Source organism: Eutrigla gurnardus (genome assembly GCF_963514095.1).
Source record: "Eutrigla gurnardus genome assembly, chromosome: 17".
NCBI classification, from domain to species: domain Eukaryota; kingdom Metazoa; phylum Chordata; class Actinopteri; order Perciformes; family Triglidae; genus Eutrigla; species Eutrigla gurnardus.
The window spans coordinates 21,574,851-21,597,685 of NC_139928.1; the positions used below are offsets into that span (position 1 = coordinate 21,574,851).

The 22,835-nt window shown below is 42.3% G+C and overlaps 1 protein-coding gene across 1 annotated transcript in view; it reads right to left on the minus strand.

Annotated features, from left to right (window-relative positions):
• Positions 1–20,508, minus strand: part of LOC311028356 (thrombospondin type-1 domain-containing protein 7A-like) — a 79,763-nt gene extending 59,255 nt beyond the window's left edge. Inside the window, exon 1 of the mRNA XM_084032867.1 lies at positions 20,096–20,508. Coding sequence (XP_083888993.1) covers positions 20,096–20,228 — 133 coding nt within the window. The 5' untranslated portion in view covers positions 20,229–20,508. The remainder of the gene's footprint in view (positions 1–20,095) is intronic.
• Positions 20,509–22,835: the final 2,327 nt, after the last annotated feature.

The window sequence follows — 22,835 nt, forward strand, 5'->3', positions numbered from 1 at the left end:
GCAGCCAGTATTATAACCAATATCAACCAGTAATGTCGTGACATCCATCCATCAACCAATCACAGCTCGAGAAGGTCGGGAGCTAATTATTTCATCAAATTCCTCCCAACATAAAGTCATGTTTCACCAGGAAATCAACACACAGAAGATATAAAAACTCTGGAAAACATGTTTCAGCTCAATATTAAGAAGGACAGGCAAAAGTATAACATTTAATTATTTTTTTTAATTTATTAGACAGAAAAAAGCTCAGAGCTTTGTATAAAAATGACGTTCCAGCACAAAAAACTTAATTGTGATTTACGTTTTAAGCATTTCTGTGTGTTAACCACGTGTTTCAATCTGTTTATAGTAATAATAATAATAATACTAATAATAATTAGTGCTTTTTTTAAGTACTTAAAAAACACAATACAAAAGTAAAAAAATCTGGTTTAAAACGGTCCAGAATGCAGGGACGTGAGCGATGATGATAATAATTAATAACGTCTGATATTTCTTACTGGCTCCTCAGGGTTTTTTTCACTTTGGTCCGCTGCTAGAATGTAAAATGACTAAAACTGGGCTCCTGGAGTACATCAGCCTTATGGAGGGCACCGTCGTCAGACAATGGCTGGTATTAATATTTAATGTTAAAGTATCATTGCATGCGCTGTGCTGAGGGAACGACTGCCCTGCAGTGATATTCACCTGGCTGGACATAATGGAGAGCTGAGGATTCCCACAGGAGCTGTTCTAAGAAAAGAGAAGGGCCACGAGCCACTAAACCACACACACACACACACACACACACACACACAACAAACTAATCTCTGTTTAACACAAAGACAATGCACCAGAGACGCATATCTGCAGAATTACACATGACTCCGACACAATCACACGGACGCCCCGCGAAGTCAATCGATTCTCACAACAAGACGCCGCCGTCGCTCTCTGTGCCGCTGCCCTTTACTTCCTGTGAGATCCATAAAGCCATTTACAATCCAGTTTCTCCCTTCGGCTGAAAGCGGCGTCTCTGATCCCGACGGTGCGTTATTGTACTCGTTACCGTCGCGTGACTAAACCGTTTTATGTGCACAGCACGACAGCGGCCAATTAAAACATCCACGCCGTCGTCTGGATGTGAAACGTCCACGATGTTGGGAGTCGCTGCTGCACGTGGCATTTAGATATTCAGCCTTGTAGCGGACAGGAAGTCCCGCCTCTTTCCTGTGTCCCTCGTGTGACCTTGTTTCAGAAGAAATGTCAACAGCGAGTAGTAATTCATAATTCTTCTTACTGGAAGGAAGAAAGGGTTGTTTAATTCAGATATTTCAGAAATGCATCTGAGCGGGAGGGCCTTCACCGTGTAGATTAGAAAGCTAGCTTATTTGATTTTAATTATCATTATTTTTTGTAGAAATCATGCTATTGCATCTCATTACACTTTAATAACAAATAAAAAAACACAGAAATGTCACCTGACTGAAAACAAACAAAAGAGAATAATGTTAAAGGACTCGTTGATAAATAAATAAATAAATAAATAAATAACATTGTATGAATAGACTGTTTTGGCGAATCACCTCCATTAACATCGTAAAGTACGAAAAGTACGACGGGCTGCAAAAAGTAACAGCTTTCAATCTGGAAATGCGTTAACGTTACGTTATCGCACATAATGACGCTGTTAGCATTATTAATCGTACATTTTACAGAAGGCAAAAACTATCGTACAAATATGATAACTATGGAACACCTGGCAACGCTGGTGAATACATAAACAATTATAATAAACAATCAGTAAAAAACTGTATATTTAGATGATATATGGATTGAATGGTGATGATGTCATAAAAACAATACCATGGAAATCCTTTTGTACTTGCACAGCTGTATAAGTACAACATTCTGCTGGTTAGCACAAATTGTAATAACTTGGATTTCCACAGACGTTCTCCATTTTGTAAACAGCAATAAGGAAACAAACGGCTGATTGTCTAATAACGGCGTTCACGGCCGAGCGGCCGGCGTATTAACATGCCGGAGGGGGAGCTGCGTTCAGCAGCCCCTCGCCGTGGTTAGTATTCAGTTTCACAACCATAACCAGGCTTCTGTTTCCAGCACTCAATTTAATTATGTTGGTGGCATGAAATTACCCACAATGCACATAAGTGCTCCTGGGAGAGCTGCATTGTGGGGTTTGGGGGGGGGGGGGGGGGGAGAAAATCTACGTTCACACGTTAGGATGATGAAGTGAGGAAGAAAATGTAAAAGTTTACGATCAGATGAGATAAGATGATCCTTCATACGTCTCACAAGAGTGCAATAACAAGTAAAAAAACACAGAAAGTATTATAAATAAATAAGAGAGCAGGAAAGATATAATACATAAATAAACCTGAAAATAAAAATATAGTATAATAGAGGGAGTTAATTTCATTTTACTATTTTATTGTATTATTTAATTTGACTTAATTACTTACATATGAATTATTAAATATATTTAATCAAAATAGCACAAACAAAATAATAAAGAATTTTATTTTGTCCATCATATAAAACTGTGTGTGTGTGTGTGTGTGTGTGTGTGTGTGTGTGTGTGTGTGTGTAGTTTTAATCTCTCAAATGAGTTTGTGAGTGGATCTTTAATTAAGATTGTTGTGTTTATTATTATCGTCATTTTTGTAATTTAATGTTTCCTTTCAAAATAAAAGTGGATGCAAACTTTATGTAAAAATATGAATTGGTAGCTTTAATCACAGTGCAGTTGTCATCATCTTAACATTGCACTAACCACACATACACACACACACACACACACACACACACACACACACACACACACACACACACACACACATTATAATGCACAACACTGTTGGGATTCACATTAAGAAGTGTAACCTTTCTGAGGTGTGTTCTCTCGCGTCTCCCCAGGGATACATGATGTCACCGATGTCACCTGGAAGCCCGTAATAGATGCCTCCACACTAATGGGACATGCTTAACCCATTAAAGTGGTAACGTAGGATCACTGTGCTGTGTTTGTGTTGGAATAATATCTCAAGATAAACCCAGAAGATATGAAACACAAAGGTGCATGTGCATAGTTGCAGTAAACATAACCTTCCTCCTCGGCTCCATGCAACCCTGCAGCTACTGACCTTCGTAGCTCCTTTCTAAAATAACTCGCTGAATAACTTAGATCCATTTTCTGAGTCCAGAGACACGAGAGTGAAGAAGTGCAGCGTTGGTGATGGGGAGGCTCCTTCCGCTCCTCAGGGAGACGATCTCAAAGTGGCAAATTAAGTCTAAGCTGCACAGCCGGAGTGGTCAAACAGCCTCGGGCGACAACAAGCAGAGAGAGCGGAGGTCGAGGTGCTTCCACATGCTAGCGTGAGAGAGTCCACTTCATAATGCTGCTTGTATGGGACGCTGAGAAAGATTCGATTTGCTGGGATGTGTAGAAGGCCTGAAAACAACACTGGATCGACATTTTCTCATCAGCTCACTACTCTGACATCACGCTCCTGTTCATCCCGTCCCCGTCTTCACGTCTACGTTCCACTAAAAACATGCCACAAAACTATAGTTAGGTTGAGGGAACAAAAGTACTTTGTTTGGTTTAGTAAAAACAGAATGATTGGCTTCAAATTAATATGAAATTGAAACAAAAGGGTGATCATCACAAGCAGCTCCAACAATTGCAAAAGACAAAAACTTTCATTGTCCGTTCCTCCAACTACCGCCATCAAAACAGGAATGGAGGTGGTTAAGTGGTAAAGCCCGCCTCTTGCGTGATTTTATTGGCCGCCTGGGTGTGACAAGTGTTTTTCGACTGGAGCTGGAAAGTTATGAATATTTTAACTTTGCTGTGCATCTTAAAAACATGGAAAAATAGCATCGTCCCACAGCAAAACATCAGTTCTACAGGTTTGATGTGTCTCAAGTGTGATCAGTCCTGCAGCGTATTTAATGCATATTGATCTACACAATTTTACCAAGCAAGCACTTTCCTCCAAATCCTTTGAAGTTGAGTGAGTTGGCGAGGCCCTACGAGGTCTCAGAAACACCGAAGTGTGAGTTTAACAGCAAAAATACAGTAGTTCTTCCCTTTCTGTGCAACCGAGCTCTCCCGCCAGTTCTGCTTTATCTGTCCGTCAATCAGCAGGATTCTGCATTTAAGGCCGAGTCTTTATCAGCAGGGGTATAAGATCAAAAGTATCCACTGACCCACTCCAGATCTCCCCTTCTCCCCATTATCTCCCTCCCTGCAGTCAGCGGGGCTTTAGCGTAGAAAGCTGCAGCCTCTCCCTTCATCCTGGTTAAGAATCTACAGTATTCAGGGGCCCCGATCCGCTCCGTACACCACCACGCTTTCTGCTGATGCTCGTGCTTTTTCCTGATGAGACTGAGGCGGGCAGCACAGTGGGAGGAGCCAGGAAAGACATGAAGAACCCCCCCCCCCCGTCTGAGCTAATGGAACGATGCAGCCAGCTAATTGCAATGAGGCTCCTCATTTGTCTGTAATCACATTGTGTTGTCTGTTCCTGTGCGGATCCAGACTCATCTGGAAAAGGCTCGTTACATGACATATGCATCATTACATTTCAGCTAACGTGAGTTTTTAAGGTGGTGCCGTCAAATGTAAGTCTTTTTGTCTTTTGAAGGTGTGTAAAGACAAATATCCAATCAATAGGAGGCTTTTTTTGTATTCCTCAACTTGTTACCTATCAAATTAATACAGCAATGCACCGCGGGGGGTTAGTCCATAGGGGGCGCTAGCTAACCTGAGCATGCAACCCTTAATCAGATTGCTATTCTTCGCCAGGACTACAGCATGTTTTCAAGCGGCCCAAGAAAATAGTAATAATTCATAATCATCATCATTAGAAGAACAACAGCTCTCTTATTGGCTTTTCGATACTAAATGGACCATAATTAACTGAATGAACATCATGCTGGATTGTTTACTGAGATAAGTGAGCATTGGGGTCAGACTTCCTTTTACAACCAGACGAGTCACCCCCTGATGGCCAGCAGAGAGAATGCAAGTTCAAGGCACTTCAGCTTCGGCTTCACTTCATGCCTGGTCAGCCACCAGACCATCCTACAGTTCATATCAGCAGTTAGAAAACTGATTCTACAACCTGTTACTGTGGCTGTAGATCCTCCATATGTTTCTGAATCAGACTTGCATGACACTGAGGGTTATATATACAGTATATATCTGGTGTGATTCGTCCCATAGAGCATGTGTGGACGGAGATATGTTCTGCCGTCCCTGGCATGACACACAGTGACCCGGCCGGGGCGACACCTGAAGGTTAATGTACAGCTGCACTGTGTCACTGTAAGCTGCTTTACTGCTTTACTACTTTACTGCCTCTCTGGTCTTGATGACTAGGAGCCCAGCGGCCACCGAACACGTCATCCAGACACAGGAAGTCGATAGTAGTGGCCAATACGACCCATTCATTCCCCCCGTTCTTGCAGCTCTGAGTGCAGCCAATTGACCAGAATGCACTGTGGTTTTATAGCATCCACCTGAGGTGCAAACAGAGAAAGGCCGTTAACACTTTATGCTGCATAAAACTTCCCACCCGTTGTTCCCGCCTGAGCGTTTTTTATCTGACCGCTACACGGAGGGTGAAAATGCTTTCGGCTCGGCCCGTTGCCCTTTTTGTTTAGTGCAAGCCAGACACCAACACTTACCCAATTCCAACTGTCATGTTCTGCTCGCCATTAGAACCTCATATGGCGAGCAAATTACAGCCATTGAGGAGGTGGAGCACTTGTCAGCCGGTGACATTCTGTTTAACGCACTGGCAGTAAAATGATGAAGAGGGGGGAATCATTTTCTGTAGCAGCGAGGTTATGAAGGGCGAGACGGAAACAGAGCCTTAATGATGCGAATGGGAGTGTGTGTGTGTGTGTGTGTGTGTGTGTGTGTGTGTGTGTGTGTGTGTGTGTGTGTGTGTGTGTGTGTGTGTGTGTGTGTGTGTGTGTGATGTGATAGACTTGTACTTGTGTGAATATGTCAGTGCAGCATGTGGACCATATTTTGCTGGCCAGTGGTGCGAAACACACAAACACACAGTGCTGGTTGAAGTGATAAAATGAGCAGCGATGATACCGAGAGTTTGTGCTGTTAATGAAAATATGACTTTTTACCAAAGGTTATGAGCATCCATGTTTTTTGACATGGAGGGTGAGAGCAGATGGCATCAGTTAATATCGACTAATTTGCAGAAGACGTCACGTTTCCGTCAGTTTGTGTTGCATCGAGGGCGAAGAAAACCAGCAGAAAATGTCTTGGTAGTGCCGCAGGATGTCAGAATAGAAACGTGAAAAAGATAACGTTCAACAGTCTCGACAATTAAAAACAAAATGTTATAAGGGGACAAGGTCCTCATTAGTCTTCCATACATTGATGTACATTTGTTGTAAAAACAAGTATTGGCAATGTTTTTTGTGTAAGATAGTGATTTTATTTAGATTTGATTTGATTTTAACTTGATTCATTCAGCTTAGACTTGAGTCAAGTGTTAGTGTGAGTCATTTAATCAAATGACTTCATATTTAATGAAGCCACATAATTGCAACCAGGACAGTCAAACAGAGTCGGCATCAGCTCCACACAGACTGACAAAATGGGTTGATGATATGAGAGGCGTCCTATAAATATCAGCTCTGGCACGGATCGCAGACTATTTGTGTAAAGGCTGTCAGTTTATGAGTAATTCAAACCACATCGCGCCTTTCATCAAAGCTCGGCCAGAGACGCCCGAAACACAGAGCATAAGGACACATTACCTGCTCTTCAAATCCTCTTAAAGCATTCGGAACAAGTTTTTGTAAGCAACATTTGATAATCCATAATCCATCCATGCATATTTATATTCAACAGTGTCTGGCAGTGTAAGCAAGGATGTGAGATTAATAAGATTTCACTTCTTCTTCCTCCTTTTCCAAAATGTGAAGAAGCAGAAAAGTGCTCTCGGCATCCTTTTTTTGCAAACGGCCGCTGTTTCTTCTTTTCATGTTTCAGAATAACTATCGACCTCATTCACCAACGTTTCCCTGAGAAGAAGCCTTGTGTGGGCCGTTACTGATGAGCAAAGCAATTGAGCTTGCCAGATTAGATGTTATGTTGTTACATTAAATATTCCCACATTAAAAATTAAATTCATGTGTTTTTCAACCTCTGACTCCACCAATAGGCCAAAGTTTCCCCCTCGTACGCAGAAAAAATGAATAATGAGCATGTTGCCATGAAATGAACACATCCGTGCTCTCCTTTGGAACCGTTTTCATTAAATACCCGCAAGCTTTCCTCAACTACACAATAAAGGCCAATATGTCATTTTTGACACAAAGTAGAGATTCATGCCCCTGAGAGGATAAACCATGTCTTCCTTTGTATTCTTATTTGGACCCAAGACTGAGTAGAAAAATGCTGGATGAAGGATGGATATTTATATGACTGGAAAACAGCATCAAGCCATTTAACTGCCATGTAACTCAATCCACCGATGAAGACCTCGAGATGCAGTTGAAAACTTAAGTAAGTAAGTGGACCTTGAGTGGAGATTCTTAGTCAAAATCAGGCGGCAACCTCCGGTTCTGAAAAGTGAAGCCAAAGCTGAAGTGCCTTACACCTGCATTCTCCCTGCTAGCCACCAGGGGGCGACTCCTCTCTGGTTGTATAGAAGTCTATGAGAAAATGGTCCTACTTCTCTCTGCTGGCCACTAGGGGGCGACTCCTCTCTGGTTGTATAGAAGTCTATGAGAAAATGGTCCTACTTCTCCCTGCTGGCCACCAGGGGGTGACTCCTCTCTGGTTGTATAGAAGTCTATGAGAAAATGGTCCTACTTCTCTCTGCTGGCCACCAGGGGGCGACTCCTCTCTGGTTGTATAGAAGTCTATGAGAAAATGGTCCTACTTCTCTCTGCTGGCCACCAGGGGGCGACTGCTCTCTGGTTGTATAGAAGTCTATGAGAAAATGGTCCTACTTCTCTCTTGATGTATTATCTCAGTAAACATTGTAAACATGAGTTTATGGTCTCAATCTCTAGTTTCAAGACTTCTTCAATCCAGCATGATGTTCCTTTAGTACATTATGGTCCATTTAGAGTCCACCAGACCAGAAAGCAGGGGATGCTTTAGGGGGCGGGGCTACCTTGTGATTGACAGTTCACTACTGTTGCTAACGTTGCCAACACGGTATCAATGCAATTAGCTCCTCAGATGACTTTAACAGCTTTAGCTTTAGCTTACTTTAGCTGTAAAGTTGACCTTGAACTTTGAAGCTAACTTTGTTAGCAGCTTCACACCCGGAGCCAGATAAACCAGATGCAGTTAGGTTTTCGCTCGGTGTGTCGCTCTGCCACTTGTGTTCATCAGATCCACCCGTCGCTCCTCCACAGTCCAAATATGGTCACTTCCATTCAATGGTTGCCAAAAAATACAAGATGGCAACACCTAAAATGCCGGTTTTGAAGCTTCAAAACACGTAGTCTTTTCTCTCGTTTCCTGTCTATATCATCGAAGAATCTGTTGCATACCGAATGATCAACAGGTTCAGTCAAGAGCCATCAACCGGAGAGTCCTGTCCGAGGGTGGCCGGTGGGTTTTTTGGGGTAATGATGCATTGTGGGAAGGAAGAGGATGATTTGAAGCAGCCTTCCTTCGGGGAGTACGGCTCAGCGACTGCCATAAGTGTGATGAATACAGCGGCTCCCGTAACTCACTTAACTCCCGGCCCTGTAGATACGGAGGAACTGCAACGAATTAAAGCAGCCTCTTTTATCTGCAAACGCTGCCATTTTTTCCCCACTTACATCTCTTTTCATGTGCACTGAAGGAGCAGTGGATTATATGAACAATCGTAGTGGCACTAAAGGTACACAGAAGAAGTACTCCAGATCTCATCCACTGTGTATATCCACCAAATACATCGTACTTTCTAGGTCATCAACTAATTCAGGTCACAGTAGAAGATTGTACAAAACCCACCAATATCAACACTCCACATATGCGGTGGTGAGATTTTGGAGCTTCATAGACACACTTTTATGAAATATAAATAACATTAACTGACAGCAGTCCAGCAAACCTTGTGTTCTCGCTGCAAAACGCAACTCGGTCAGCACTCTTTATGATCAAAATCTAATCCAACTAAGTGGTTTTGTTGCCTGGACGTATCTTCCTGTGAAGACGGATATCATTTTGAAAAAAAAAAGATGCATGTAATGAGTGTATATTGACACACGTGCAAAAGTGAAACGTGGAGCGTCATAGTTTGGACCTTTGGTGCTCTGATCAAGCTGCATTATTATAAGTGAAAACATGTTCTGTGAAGTAAAATTGATATTTTTTTTAAATAAGTCTGCTATTGATTTTCTGAGGTGAGCCTTTTCTTTGAGGGGTCTAAAAGACAACAACAGAAGTACATTGCTGTTTGCTACGATCCCCCTGCAAACATGCGAACTAGCCCTTTAAGACACCATCATTTGAGCACCATCTGTATCCTCATTATACACTGAATGTTGTGTTCAGGTGATAAAAGCAAATGAGGATTTGTGCCTGAGGAGGCGAGGTGCTGCCTGAATGTTGCTTTAATCTCACTTCTAACACGAGAGCTGAGAAATAAAGAAAGGAGCCTCGTTTTTCCTCGCAGGCTTTGTTCTTGCCAGTATCAACACTTTGCTCACTTTTTCAACCGCCGCACATCGTTCCTGTTAATGCTCCTTTTATAGACGCAGTTGTGATGGCTTTGTTGTGATTTTGGTTTCGCTCCGCATACATTAGCGCACGCCTTATGCATTCTGTAAACAATTCTGACACAAGAGCAGCAGAGCGGCAACCTTACTGGATCTGGATCCATCTGGATCCTGGTGTGAAGCTGTGAGCAAAGTTAGCTTCATGATTCAAGGTCAACTTTACAGCTAAGTGTTAAAGTCATAAAGTAGCAAACTGCATTAACCATAAACTCATATTATTACCTTTGATAATCACATTCACTATCACATTTAACTTTTGTTCCATTGCTGTGGAGATCGCCATGGAATCAAATTCATAACACATTCACAAAACACTGCCAAAGTTGCCAAATTGTTAAAAATAAATAAGAAAATCTAACGGCCAAATATTGAAAAAAATGCCTGTTTAACCCTTTTAGATCACATCCACGCTCATGTTTAAAAAAATTAATTTACGTAGGTTTTTATGTGAAAATCCAATATTTTATATTTTTTGCATGTTTACAATAATATGATAACATCAATGTAATCCAATTCCTCCCAAACATTTTGTCCTGTTTCACTTGGAAATACTGTAAAAATGCAGTTTCAGCTGGACTTTAAGAGGATGGAATTTAAATTTGTTTTTTCCCTCCGATGCAGCATGGGACTGTTGAGCAAGTGGAGACCAGTTATTCTTTGATTGTACTGTTGCCAGGAGAGTTTAAAGCATTCTCATTCGTTAGGATTCAGCTTGCCAGAGATTTACGGAGGAGAGAAATGTGTAGCTAATCAATTCCTGACAGCCAGGCCGGTGTTAAAAACTCTAAGCCCACAGCATCTGGTGCAGATGTGGATCCGGTTTACTTTGGTCCCGCATGTTTCAATCTTACACTTCTAGTAGCGGCAGGATGTTTTTGAACGTTTAATCCACTTCCACCCTTGTAGCACTCCAAAGGCCAAATCTGCAGAGTGTTCACATGCAAATAATCGTATCTGAAACGCTTTAAAAACCGAAATATCAACCCCAAAAAAAGGCTGCCTTCTCACACCCGTTTACCGCCTCATGTGGGACTTGCCAGATTCTTGTGTAGCCGACACAGAACTGTTAAATAAGCTCTTTTGCAGCCAATCTGCTGCTTAACACAAGCTGGCAGGAAAGCGAATCAAACGAGAAAACGCTAAGATGAATCATTATGTGTGTTGTAAAACAGTTGGAAAAAAGGTAAAGAGTTCAAATCCATCATAATCAGAGAAAAGTGCTTAGATTTCAAACCTATGGACTGTCTAAAGCAGAGATCTTCAACAGGGGGTCCGCAGAGTTACTGCAGGGGGTTCCCGAAACTATTCTTTTTAAATTAAATATGTCCAAAAATACACATTTACACAAATACAACCTATAATAAGCAAATATAAATATTCCCATGCGTTACATGTTGTGAAATTGATATAGAAATGCTAATATAGAATTAAATTAAATATATGAATCTGTCAAAAATGAATATTTTAATGGCTTAGCCTTACATACATCATTCCGAAATTATACACTATAGGCTGCACTACACTTTATTATTCACCTGGTTTAATGAGCAACATCATTTTATACGATATGTAATAAAGGGTTTGCTATAAGCCTTGGGGGTCCTTGAAAACATTGAAGACCTCTGGTCTCAAGGATCCTCAAAGTTACACAACAAAATCCCATGAATGTCTCCTGATCTATCCCCCTTTTCAGGAAAACCCTATCGCCTCAGTCCGCCGGGCTATCAGTGAACGGTGAGGTGAAGCAAGGGAGAAATGAAGTGTTGCTGTTGTGACACAGTGCCACTTCATATTTTATTTGATATTCTTGGGGACCTGAATTTAACCTCTCCACCAGAAGAGAGCGTCTCTTCAGCTCCACTACTGGATCACTTATTAAAGGGTTAGTATTTCCTTTTCGAGCGGTGAAAAAAACCAAAGCTCACTTTGCTGGGCTCTGGCTGTGTTTTGACTTCAGTGGCCTCCTCGGGGCCTCATTAGACCGAGGACGACTATGTTTGAGACTCTCAGTGAGCCGCTGCCTCCGAGACCTGATGAATAATACAATGATTACTGCAGTTAAAGTGCTGCTATTTATGCTAATTTCTACAGTATTTGCAGGAACTGAGAGGAAATATTTCACATCTCATATCTTTCCAACTGTCTCTGCGGCTCAGTCTCAACAAAATTAAAGTTGAATTTAACCCAATTCAAAACACCATTAGCACTCTAAAACCCCGAAAGGTTCATGATCCACTATACACTATCCAAAATCCACAACGTTGGATTTTTCTCTTTGTGGAGAGTTTGAGAGCTTCATTGGGTTGAATCATCAGAAGGGTTCATCCCCTTGGGAGTATGAACATGCTCAGTAAATCAAATAGCAATCTGACAGTGATATAATGATAATTAATTGTGTACAAAGTTGACCTTTGCCCTGATGATGTAGAAACTATCAATCCTACCCGAATGGTTAAGAAGATCTCATTAGGACTCATCCTCTGTGGAGCATGACTATTCACAGCAAAAATAAAGTAGGATAAAGGTTGAAAGTTCCTACACTGCCTTTGGTAGATGTGTGGTTAGAGAATTCTTTTTACTTTTGTAGTTGGCAGGTGAAAACTGTGGCCTGATAGTGGCAATAGAGGAAAGGGTTTATCCTCTGGAGAGTGTGAATGTCCACAATATAATTAGTAAAAAAGATTATTAATCAATTGCAACTAATCAATTGCCAACGGGTGGTGATCTTTCCATCTTGTGTTGGACAGGCATTTGGAGAATATCATCATGAAAAATCCTCTGGTGACCATGCACGGCCTTTCCAACTTGTACACAAAATCCAGTCTATGACAAAGTTTCTGAGACCGAAGTATTTGTTAAGGGGAAATCTAAAAGTAACACTATGCTTCAACAAAAATAATGAGGATTCATCCTCTGGGGAATATGAATGACTGAATGAATAAATGCCATCAGGACCATTCATGCCCATACCAATCAGTTCAGTATGGCCACAATTCAGCGATTTAAATAAATAAATAATAATAATAATTAACAAAATGCTTATATATTTACATTTTTTTCCACTAAATAAATACATTTGACACAAAATAGATTTCCTCTCAGTGGAAATGGGATTTATATACAGTATACACCTATATATATATAGGATTTTGACTTATAATGTATATATATATATACATTATAAGTCAAAATCCTGACCCGTTTGTTGAACTTCTCTCACTCGTTTCCTGATTGTGTTTGTGTTCTATATATCATTCGTCTAGCTGCACAGTTGTGACTGCCTAAGGTGAATCTCTGCTTGTGTCAGCTCTCTGGTTATTTATAACACACAGAACTGAAATAGTACGAGTGTCACTGAGGTTCTGCCAGCGCAGCGTCACCGCGTAAAGATGCGATTCAGAGTAACGCTAACGCGTCCAGCTCCGAGAAGCTGCCGTCGCCGCACGACTCCATGGTGGAATCCATGATCTCAGGTGGCTGAGCCCCATTACCACTGACTAAGCCGCTGTAGGATTTCAACTATTAACCCAAATGAAATCAGGGTGTTTAACACTTCTCTGCACACGAGAGGTGACGAGGGAAATTTAAAAATAAAATTACAAACTGTCTAAAGAGAGAAGGTTGGCAAGTTCTCCCTCTTCCAACTCTTGTGGATGTAAAGTTGGACAATTAACCGCAACGTCTTCCTCTGACCTCGCTGCTCCAGAAAATTCAATTGAATTTCATTCATATTCAATGGCTTGGACGCTTATTGTTGAGGTTTTGAAAGGCACTAACTCACAACTTGATTTGCCACTAAAGTGTGAGGCCTTGTGGGTCGTGGGTTCATGGTCTGAATGATTTCGCAGCCATTTAAATGTAAACACTAAGCAGAACACACCTTTATTGTCTGATATGCTTTAGTTTTGCAATAAAGTAGGTGACATAGAGACATGCTGTTTCAAAGCAGCCTCCATACTAAACAGTCCTTCATACAGCCGGGTATCAAACCTCAATACATTTATATGCTACATCACATTATTTGGCTCTCATCAGATATTTTCTGATTTAGATTGGCAAAATACATATTTGCTGGTAAATTGAGCAGATTGATATATACATTTTAATTGTATAGACGTTTAGTAAAAACCCCCAAATTCCCCCCCAAAAAAGGAATTTGAGGACATAACATGGTAGCTAAGGTTCCGGTCTAAAACACATCTTAAAAGGTTAAATATGCAACAATTTCCTAAAAACAATTAAGACAATTTTCAATGCTGTGTTTAGAAACAGCAACAGACAACAGAAATTTGCAGATGTCTATTAAGTGTGTTCACTGAAGTTAAGAATTAAAGATACCCGGCGTAGAGCTGAAGCGCCGTTGGGTTTTTGGATCATATGTCGAGCGAGGGCTAGCTGGAAGTGAGCGGTAATAGAGGATGACATGGAGAGGAAGAAGCAGGTTAATGAAAAGCTCTTTATGCCGCTTAGGCCAATCCTGCAGCACGTTTCCCAGGGCTGGCCGAGCCGCGGGGAGCGTAGGTTAGCCAGAGGGAGACCAGGGTTTATCCGAGAGCAGGAATACACAGCTAATCACTGTAATGTGGTTAGTTGGACTGGTATTGTTCTGGACCACTGGCTGCACACTTACACACACACACACACACACAGTTGCTCGGCATCTAACCTCTTGCTGGCTTGTCCATCACCACTTGCTCCACATGCCTTCTTATCCCCGTCTTTTCATAGCTTGGTCTGATTCTATGCTGATGACACTGTGATACGGGGATTTGATGGGTGATTCATGATAGATTTGGAGAATATAGAATAAATACTGAGATTGTACTGAAAATCAAGGAAATAAACGGCCAAATTGGACCTAGACTCGTACCTGCTCGACTTTCACCCTCCATAGTTGCTGACTGGAACACACAGTCTGTTGAATGAGTCAGATTCTGGCCAGGCTAATTAAGAATTTAGAAAGATGAACCCTGTTTATCTTAATTCCCCTTTTTACTACTTTCTGGTTTTAATCCAGAACTGGAAAAGTTCCGATAATAGCCACGTTTTAGCTCTGACATTCTTCAAATTTTCACCTTACATTACTCACGGAAGTGTGACTGCAGGGTTCACTTGTGCTTATTCCCAAGGGTTATTGGTGTTTATTCACCTCTCTTGTGCTGGAGAGGAGGCAAGGCTTACCGTCTTATTAATCATTGCCCAAACACATCGGCTGGTTTACTACAGCTGAATGAACCCAAAACAAACGATTTGCTGTGATTGAATTACAATAAACAGATTTTTAAAAAAGAGGCTGAAATAACTAAATAAAGATGGTGATTTGTAAAATATCAGAAGTGTATTTGTGTTGAATAAATAAATAAAAACAAGCATATTTGTGGTGTAGTGGCCTCTGGGATGCCGGCTACTCTTCAGACACGTAATTGTGTTAGTATCCGAACAGTGTCGACGCTTTTCATCTGGAAACCCATTTATCAGTCAAACCCGAGTATGTCTTGTGTCTGCACTCGGCCTCTTGTCAGTCTGTTAACGGACGACGTTGGAGGAGTGGCACCCTGATCGAACGAACCGCCGTCCCAAGTAATTACCCAGCAGCCCCGTGTCCTCCGCCCGCAGGTGGGATTCTGACAGCCAAACTCCGCCCCCACTGTCAGCCCTCTCACTGGGAGTAATGAGGCACACACGACAAAACACATCCCTGTGTGTGTGTGTGTGTGTGTGTGTGTGTGTGTGTGTGTGTGTGTGTGTGTGTGTGTGTGTGTGTGTGTGGTGTCTGTGTGTGTGTGTGTGTGTGTGTGTGTGTGTGTGTGTGTGTGTGTGTGTGTAAGTGAATGGGTGTTGCTGTAGCTATTCATGTGAGTGAGAAATAAAGAGAATAGCGTAGCCGAGGAGGTGGGTGCGAGACGAAATGCACTGTCACTCAGCTTTTTGTGAGGCTGTTGAGCTTCTGAACTATCTGATTATAAATTTTATTTTATTTTTTTAACGTGTCAAGTAAGAAAAAAGCAGCAGTGTGTTAATATTAATGGGGATTACAGGGGTGATTAGAGACGGCAGACGGCTGAGAGAAAGACAAAGACACAGCTATGAGTTCAGTGGAGGGCTGGTGTGTACGTGCACTTGTGTGTTTATGCACACACACATACACACACACACACACACACACACACCCCTCCTCCACCTGGGATGGCCTGCCAGGCAGAGTTGAACAGCTGGATGCAGCTTCTTCAACCTCACGCAGAATAATGGCTGCAATTTTGCACTTGATGAATCCCAGGGAAAACAGAAATAATTTCGGCGCCTCCATGGTGCCTCCTCCAAACAGCCACTCCAGTGTCTGTTCAACACAACAAATGCCTTTTAATCACTTGTGAACATCCATATGATTTCATTGAAAGGGGGCTCTCGACGTCAGCAGATCCCCCAAAAATTCCCCTGAAGCTGCTCATGCTGCTCTGAATATCAACTTTCATCAACACAGTCCAACACAGCAGTTTGGGGAAACCTTTGTTTCTGCCTATAAATTGGGTAATTCCCAATATTTAATACTACGTGACTAACTCTGGCCGTTGCAGTGTGATGTGTTTAACTTGTACAAATATACAATATAACTAGATGAATCACTTTATTAAAAATGAGGATTTTGTTCTTTTTTTTAGGGTGATGATGTCATAAACTGACGATTTGGTACAGTTCAGCTTTAAATAAGTACTTCAATGGAACCACATGAGCATCGGTTTCACTGGGTCGTCTCTAAAACCCCAAATCAGTCGACCTCCACCTCACTGGGAGCTTATTACATTTACTGGCGTAAATGACCGAATTAAGCACTTGACAGGTGATGTGCAGAAGCTGCACCGCCCCCCCCCCCACCCCGCCTTCTTCTCACTGTTGATACCCTCACGAGACCCCTCTCAGCTCTGGGGTCAGAGGTCACCGCGAGAGACGGGAGAGGGTGGTGGCGGTGTGGCGGAGGGGTTCTTTGGGGACACTGGAGTAAGAACAAAGAGTGGGTCATGTGACAAAGAGGTGAAGCCTCTTCTTTTCTTTTGTGCAGCACATGGACGTGAGCATCTGGACAATACAGAGACACTGTGTCGTAGCTGTGTGTGTGTGTGCGTGTGTGTGTGTGTGTGTATAAACAGGCCTAAATAGCCTCCATTCATGAGGTCTTTCTGAAGCTGACGGGGTGTTTACAGGCGAACTGCCCCACTAATTACCATGCGTTGTTGCTCCGGCTTGTTCGGACCTTTGTTGTCCTGCACCGTACCAGGAAGTATCAAGCCCTGTGGTCTACTCAGGCGCTGGTGGTGTTGGTTGTGATGGGTAAGGGGATTGCAGTGCAAAGATCAATAAGTGATCAATAAGAAGGTATGCAGCGCCAAAAACCTGTTTTTTTCAGGCCACTGTGATTTCTCAGCATGATAACAATCCCAGACAACGACATTGTACTCTCAATTACATTTCCAGGTAAAGATATAACACATACAAAAACAAAACTACAGTACAAACATTTACACCAAAAGCAAAGCAAAGGTTCCGCATAAAGTCAATGCAAAGACTCCATTCAGAAAACAAGCATTTTTAAAGTGATTTGCTTATCGTCTTGCAAACGGACCTAACAAATCATGATTTTGGACTTTCTCCAAACCAGCATGGTTATGTAGTTACTTCCGCATAATTTTTATCTGTTTATAGCAATTAAATCACAACAAAATTGTTAATTTTAGGCTTATACCGCTGTAGTAAACCAGCTGATGTGTTTCTTCTTACTCACAGTGAAAACAGCTTAAATTCACCAAAAGGACTAGAAAAGGACTTGGTTATGTTGAGACAAGAAAACTACTTGGTTGTCAGGTAACACTAACAGCAGTCTCCTGGGTGAAAGTTCTGACACGTAGACCACCCAAACCTCCTCTCTGATTCAACTCACAAAAGACCTGCAAACTGGAATCTAATCCGCCAACCTTCTGTGCTTCAATCACTGAGACAATACGAGTAAATCCACTGCCAGAGTGCCAGATTACACATCACAACACAACACATGTCATACTATGTAGGTAGTGTAAGGGATTAATGTGACACACGCGTGACTTTCTGTTTTGTTTCTTTTAGCATTGTTGGCCCGGTTACACATCACAGTCCACAGGGGAGGAATAAATGGATTAAATACTAAATATTTCCATGTAGCGTTTAGTGAAACCATACTCTTTCCCCCTTGGCACTTCCACACATATCGCTGGGAATAGGGGTCTCTTGAGAACCCCCCCCCCCCCCCCATCACTCAATGGTGGAACCTAAATTATTAGAAACCACATGCTAATTCCAGTCGACCCATCTGGAACAGGGGTGTGGTTTTAGCAAATTATTTACTGGAAAAATACATATAACATATAATAACTGTGTCCAAAATCAGTAGTTCACTACTCCCTACTGAGATCTGTATAGAGGACTATATAGAGGACTATGTAGAGGACTATATAGAGGACTATGTAGAGCAATATGTAGAGGACTATAGAGGACTATATAGAGGACATATAGAGGAGTATGTAAAGGACTTTGTAGAGGACCATCCGTCCGTTCAGAGCAATGCATGATGGGTATATAATGCTTGGTTAATGACCATCATTTGGGGTTTAATAATTCTTGCTATACAGAGGTACAACATGGAGAACTCTATAGTGAACAGTGTGTGATTTCAGACGCAGGCCTCCTTTTCTAAGATGCAAACATCTGTGCTCCTCCCTCCTGAACAGGAGGTGCTGAGGAGAAAGTCATCTCACCAAGAACGAGAACGTTACACGAAAGGTTCGCCGCCATTCATGTCGGCATCGGTGCCACGGCGCTGTCAGCCAGCCAAAGTAGCATCAGGAGCCAAGTGGCGACGGGCTTAAGCCAAGAGGAGGGACACATAAACACGTCTATATACCGTATCTAGGTTAACTTTGTCTGGCCAATCTGCTCTGTTTCTCTACCCTTAATCTCCTCCCCTGCCTTAACGCGGTGGGAGGTACAGCTCATAATACCACAGGATTTCCATTCCTTTACAGTGTGTGAGCAGTGGAGCTGGGGAATGTGGGAGGAAGACAACAACAACAAAATAATCAGAATTTAAGGTGCAACAACAGAGAATGAGAAGGATCATTTTGACCTATTTTGTATTTATTGAGGTGCCAAATTGTAAAATGAAGAGAGCTCTCGATTTCTCTCCTAACTTTTGCACAACAGGAAAAAGGAAATAGCATCTTCAATTGGAAGATAATTGACTTAACTGCTGGACAATTGGATGAAAAGAAGAAACGAAAAAGAAAAATTAAATTACATTCTGGATATCACAAACACAGATTATTAACTAGTATAGATTACATTTTAGACTCCACCCAAAGTCAGCATTGATCCCATACGGAGGGGGGGGGGGGGTTAAGCTGCATTGTCAGGACTATGCCCATTGATCAGCGCCTACTGGTAGGGGGGACGGCATCCCAGTGAAACCAGTACATTGATCCAGCAAAACAGAGAGAGATTAGACAGTAGAGAAAGAAAACATTGATTTCCAACTGCATCCAAAGGGAACCCAGCTCCCCCATCACTCCTCCTCCTCCTCCTCCTCCTCCTCCTCCTCCTCCTCCTCCTGCTCGCTGGACCATGCATCAGCATTGTGTCCTCCTGACCATGTGCTACACTCTCACAGTGAATGAAAGGCACCACCACCCAAAACAGCAGCAGCAGCAGCAGAGGGGGAGCCTCGTATTGTGCTTCACTGTACTCCGGTTAACCCATCAACACCGACCTCTGGCTTACTTCTCCACAAATAAAACACTAAAACACTGCCGGCTGGAAGTGTTCTCACTGCTTTTTATTTATTTATTTATTTCTTGCAGCGTGCATGCCCCCTCCCTCCCTCTCTCTCCACATGCATCTACAGTGCACACACCATTTCTCACCAACTGCACTATATGTCAAAGGGTGATAAATGAGTCAATAGCAGTGCAGGGCAGCCGAGGAGTCCCAGCTGCTTCAGTCCACAAACAACACAGAGGGTGGTGGTGGTGGGGGGGTGGGTCCTCTCACACACCCCCCCCCAGTCTGGGGGCAAAGAGACGTTCACCTCAGGGACTGCAGTAAATATGTTACCACACCATACAGTAGCAAGATGGCTCCAATGCATCAATGCCACATGCAACGCCTGCGAGTCAAACTTTAGCTGTGAACGAGGGAAGCGACGGAATCACCTCAGAAACCACAAAGAAGGAGCACTTTGAGGGAAGTTCCCTGCAGCCGTAGTAGTGAATGGGACACCAGGTGGTGATAGCAAAGCCCCTACCTGTTTGCCAGATGTACATGGGTTTAGTTTCCACTGCGGTTTGTGCATCCATCTCCCAGACGGAGAGGCAGAGCAGCGTTATCCTCCAGAGAGAGGGGAGCGGTGCCTCTCTCCAGACCCCCGGCGTCCCCATGGCCAACGCACCACAAGTACTGTAGTTCCCAATGCAGTCAAGAGGAAAGAAGAAAAAAAACACACACACGCCTGGCCCGAGGTCGGGAGCTGGACTGGAGAGTGTGTGTGTTGTGTGTGTGTCTTTCTGCTCCTGCTTTGTCCACACCAGTGCGTCCAAGAAGGAGTAATCCCAGGCGGACAGGGTCCTCTCGCTGTCCTCGTCCTCTCTGGTTCTCTCTCGGATCCTTAATGAGACGAGGGAGAACGAGTCTGGCAGCAATAAAACAGGGAACAATAGATCTCTAAGCCTGCTGCTGCTGCTGCTGCTGTATGCCGGGTTGATGCAGCACCTCCCTCCCTCTCTCTCCCTCTCTCTCTCTCTCACACACAGACAAATGCACGCCCTCCCTCCCCTCCCTCCCCCCTCTCACTCGTCTCTCATCCCCTTTTCAAAGCGCTCCGTGGAGGCAGCTGGATGGAGCAGGTGGAGGTGTGTTTGTTGGTGAAACACAAGTGGTTTCAAATAAACAAAGTAGTGATTATAAGACAGACGGGGTCAGTGGTTGAAGAAGTATTACCATCCTTTACTGAAGTCAAAGTGAAGCCTCAAATACTCCACTGCAAATATTAATAGGATAAAAATCTTTAATTTTAATTTTAAATCTGCATCTAGCTTCTGGTTTTGACTTATTTAGGTTAATTTAAATAATATTACAGTAAAAACCGGTATTAACTAATATACATACATATACATATACATATACATACATACATACATACACACTCACAAACAAATGTGATGCATGAATTCATCTCACCTGGGTAATTGGGACACATAATGCAATCATTGCATCTGGTTAAACGTGATTACTGATGCATTAAATAGGAATAAACAGAGGATCGTGTCTGTGTTTATATGTCATATTGTTATTGCCTCACGCTGATATGGCAACATTTAACATTCTTTCTTTCTGTTTGTTTTTCAGCAGATTCTTGTGTCTTAAGCCAGAGAGATGAAGATAAAATGTTTGATCCTTTCTTTGATCCACTGTTCCAATCATTAGAAAGCAAAAGCAGTATGTGTATACGTCCAATAGAGTAGCATATAGACGTGCTGGTCTGCCGTACATGACGAGCTTGAAATCCAGAAAATCAGCCTGAAAATGAAGAAAATCTGAACTGATTTTAATGAGTGTATTGGGATTGTTGGAGGAGCATTTGCACACTGCACTCCTCCGGCATCGAACATGTGAGAACATGCCCCCATCAGGTGGAGGAGGGGTATTACCGTCCTACAGGCGTTCATTAGAACATGCTTGAGGTGATTCATCATTATTATTTATGCTATGATGAAACGATATGTTTGTTTCTCATGAACAAGTGAACACACTAAAGTGTGTGTGAGGTCAGAGGAAGCAGTGAACAGATGTTCTTTTATTGGCCCACAGAAGCCTCAGAGTACACCAGGGGTTAAAGGAGAGGTGGCTGATGGGATGTGGAGGTCAAGAGGTTCTCCCACATCCTTTTTCTGAAACATCTGCTGTGTCTTCAATCAGAAAGCTGGAGGTGGATCATCTCAGTAAAGTTTCATACCGGTAGAAAATGACTAAAGCGGTGTTAAATAAATAAATATGTAGGATTGTGTCTTGAACATGCGATCAATGGGAAATGTGCTGACTCACGTAATATAAAATACACCATCGAGACTCCACAGAAGAAGATGAACAGTGTAAAACAAGAACTTCCTTATAATGTTTATAGAAAGTTTGGTCAGAGCACTTTGGATCAAGGTTTTTAGAAATCGTATTATTATTTAAGTTGTGTTAAATATGTTCTGTTATTGTTGGTGTCCTTACAGTTTGTCGAGTTATTTTAAGACACTGGAGGAAAACAAATAGATGAAGTCTCCTCTATGATTTTGGGATCCTGTAGAAATATTGAATTTAATGTTTGAATGTTACCCATGTTTGCACTTCTTGAGTTGTTAGCGCCGTTAGCTGCTAGCTGCTGACTCAGCCATCACAGTGAATCATAGAATTGCTTGAAATGTCCAATTTAGCATCTTTAAGAGTATATGAAAGCATCTGTCATTTTTTATTTTTTTGCATCCCTGATAGTGAACTTGTTTGGATATAAAACATTAATGATGAAAATGTAAGTCTATCACAATCGTTGTGTTAGTGAGTTAAAATGGAAATGTGCCAAAAGGCTAAATGATTGAGCGGCTCTGTTTGACCTGTTTGATATTGAGTCCCAGTTATCAGAAGTCGTTTTTATTCATGAGAGGAAACCTGCTGCTCTCATGAAAGCAGATCATGTGATCAGGTGGGTCAGTAATTCAAATGGACCAAACTCCAGGCTTCAAAACTCGTAGCCCTCAAACCAACGGGGGACGTCGCAGGTGGGCTAACATGAGGTGAAAGCTGATTGGAGGGAGACACAAGGAGGCGGGGCAAGGCTGACGAGACTAACAGGTGATACACAGAAAAGGGGAGGGACGAGACAGGACACAACAGAATGACCCTACAAAATAAAAGCACCAAGTAACGTAGGTTTGGTTATTATAACCTAATTCACAAGATCTATCCCAATACTTAAAGGGAGAGTAGGTCATTTGGAAAAACCA